General features: G+C 60.1%; 1 protein-coding gene across 1 annotated transcript in view; it reads left to right on the top strand.

Annotated features, from left to right (window-relative positions):
• Positions 1 to 2726, top strand: part of HDAC5 (histone deacetylase 5) — a 37044-nt gene that overhangs the window by 20887 nt on the left and 13431 nt on the right. Inside the window, 2 exon segments of the mRNA XM_006167412.2 lie at positions 2343 to 2602; positions 2690 to 2725. Of these exon segments, the coding sequence (XP_006167474.1) occupies positions 2343 to 2602; positions 2690 to 2725 (296 nt within the window).

Genomic DNA, 2726 nt, shown 5'->3' on the forward strand with positions numbered 1-2726 from the left:
GGGAGCCAGGAGTGCTTGGCCCCCTGCCCTTCCCCCGGCAGGCGGACGGGCTGGCATCCGGCTCCTGCAGCCCCAGCATGGCTGGGAGCAGCAGGTTGAAGCCACCTCTTGGCTCAGTGATCGGAGTGCCATTGGCCAAGCTGAACTTGCCCAGGAACAGATAACCCTCCAGCCAGCTTTGGGCCTTGCTAAGCACTACAGGGGCTTGGGAGGTCTGAGCTACCAACTCCCCCACACTCCTTGGCATGCCAGACTGGAGCCAGTAACTTCCAGAAAGGTCCCCTTATTTTCCAAAGGCCCTTCATCCTGATGCCAGGGCAGGACATGGAGTGGGAGGGAAAGTGTGTGTGTGTGTGTGTGTGTGTGTGTGTGTGTGTGTGTAACCCCACCCTCCTGGCCACATCTGGCCATTCCTGTAGATGTGGCTCTGGCCTCATGGCCGCAGAGTCGTCAATGCGGCTGGTGGGAAAACCACAGAGGAATGTGCCAACCGTGCTGGGGGAGAAGGGGCTGAGGGTGGGGAACGGAGAGCCCATCCTGCTCAGACTTCACCTTCTCCCGTTCACTCCTCCCTCCAGGGGGGCCCAGAGGCCATACTCAGGCATGAGGCTGGCAGGCCCTTGGCCTTCAGTGGTCTTGCCACTGTCTTGGTCATGCCACCACCACGTTAGGTTCCCTGGAGAAATCCAGGCCCATCTGTATAGGGTGTGAGAGCTTTTCTTAGCCACCCTCTGTCCCCTCCCAACTCCCTCTCTGCTCTTAAGGAGGGGTGGCAGTGGGAGCCTGCAGAGAGGCTTGCCCACGCTGGCAGAAGACACTGGAGCCATCAGGCTGTTGGGGCCCTTTCTTCTCTAGGCCTGGGCAGGAAGGGGCCACTTGGCCACGTGAGGGAGAGTCTTCCTAGCCTCTGTGGTCTCCCTCGGCTGCAGGGAGGAAAGTGAGAGCTGTCCTTGGAGAAAGAAGTGGAAAAGAAACGAGATGAGTTGGCCCCGCCTCTCTCATTTCCTCCTTCCCAGGCAGTGGCATCCTGCCTTCCCCTTCCTGCTGGCGTCAGGAGGCTTTGTGGGGTGTGGGCTGGGCAGGGCTGGGGGTTCCCTGCTGGTGTGGTGTTTGCCTAGTTGTCCTGGCAACCACAGGGCTGTGGTGAGGTGACATTCAGTGACCAGACGACAGTGTTCAGGGACCAAGAGATTGAGACCCAGCCTTCTCCTGAGCCACTGGAACTACTGGAACTCCCAGGGCCTCTGGGCCCATTGTCCACATGGGGGCCTGGACCCATGGTCTTTCTCCAGCAGACCCCGCCACCGCTGTCCCCTTCCCAGCAGTTCTCTCTGGGACCAGAGTTCTGAGATCTCTGCTGCAGCTCCCGCCCTCCCCCTTGCCATTACCCTTCTTCCTGTCTGATTCCCTTTCCTTTCCTGTCTCCTCCTCCCACCTCCTCCCTGCCGCCCGCCCATTCTCTCCTTCCCCCTCCCCCCAGGCACAGCTGCTGTTTGGCTCACTCTATATATAGCGGCATTTTCAGGGTAATTACAATAAAACTGTTGAAAGGAGATAATCCAGCAAAGGAAGCAAGTCTGACTCCCAGCCCCCTCCTGTCCCTGACTTGGTGCAGCCCTGCACCCCCTTTCCCCAAGGCCTCCTGTTCCCACCCCACCCCCCATTCCTCAGCCTCTCCCTCCTGGCCCAGCTGGGTCTGAGGCACGGGAAGGGGAAAAGAAGAGATGGTAGGGAGGTCCAGGTCTGCAGAGGCCCCTCCCGGGTTTACTCAGGGCTTTGGCTGCCAGCTCCATTGGTTCAAGAACCAACCTCCATGCCTCGGTTGCTCTTCTAGTAAAGGCTTTTGGGGGATCGTGGTGTTGAGCTGCGGAGAAGGTACAGAACAGTGGTTAAAAGCACAGAATTTGGGTTCCCATCCTGGTTCTTCTATCACTGGCTGTGTCTGGTGAAGCTACGTAAACTCCCTAAACCTCAGTTCCCTCATCAGTAAAATGGGCCAGTGGCAGGCCCCTAAATCAAAGGGAACCATGAGGTTTAAAGGCGTCCTTCACACCCCCTGCCCCGTGGTGCTAGCGCAGCGTTGACAGCGTTGTGCGCTTGCCCTTGTCTCGGAAACCGCGCTTCATGTGTGTGCACGTTTCCTTACGGAAGTTCACGGCTGCAGCCTTACCTACTGCAGGTGGAAGGCTGCATCCCAGGAGTGGCAGGCTTTGACTGCCCTCTTTCTCTACTCTGGGCTAGTAGTCCTGCTGGTGGCTTTCTGGGCCCTAAGCTTGGCTGCCAGGGCTGAGTAGGGTGTGGGGCTGGGCCCACTGACCCTTTCCTGTCTCTTCTGCCAACAGTGGAGGTGAAACCTGCGCTGCCAGGAGCCATGCCCAGTTCCATGGGGGGTGGGGGTGGAGGCAGCCCCAGCCCCGTGGAGCTGCGGGGGGCTCTGGCAGGCCCTGTGGACCCCGCTCTGCGGGAGCAGCAACTGCAGCAGGAACTCCTGGCCCTCAAGCAGCAGCAGCAGCTGCAGAAGCAGCTCCTGTTTGCAGAGTTCCAGAAGCAGCACGACCACCTGACGCGGCAGCACGAAGTCCAGCTGCAGAAGCACCTCAAGGTGAGTGAGCAGGGCGTGGGGGGCCTTCAGACCTCCGACCCCCGCCCGGGCCCAGCTCACCCTACCTCCTTCGCCCGGGTCCTGCAGCAGCAGCAGGAGATGCTGGCAGCCAAGGGGCAGCAGG

The sequence above is a fragment of the Tupaia chinensis genome, unplaced genomic scaffold, assembly GCF_000334495.1.
Source record: "Tupaia chinensis unplaced genomic scaffold, TupChi_1.0 Scaffold144741_1, whole genome shotgun sequence".
Classification (NCBI taxonomy): Eukaryota; Metazoa; Chordata; class Mammalia; order Scandentia; family Tupaiidae; genus Tupaia; species Tupaia belangeri.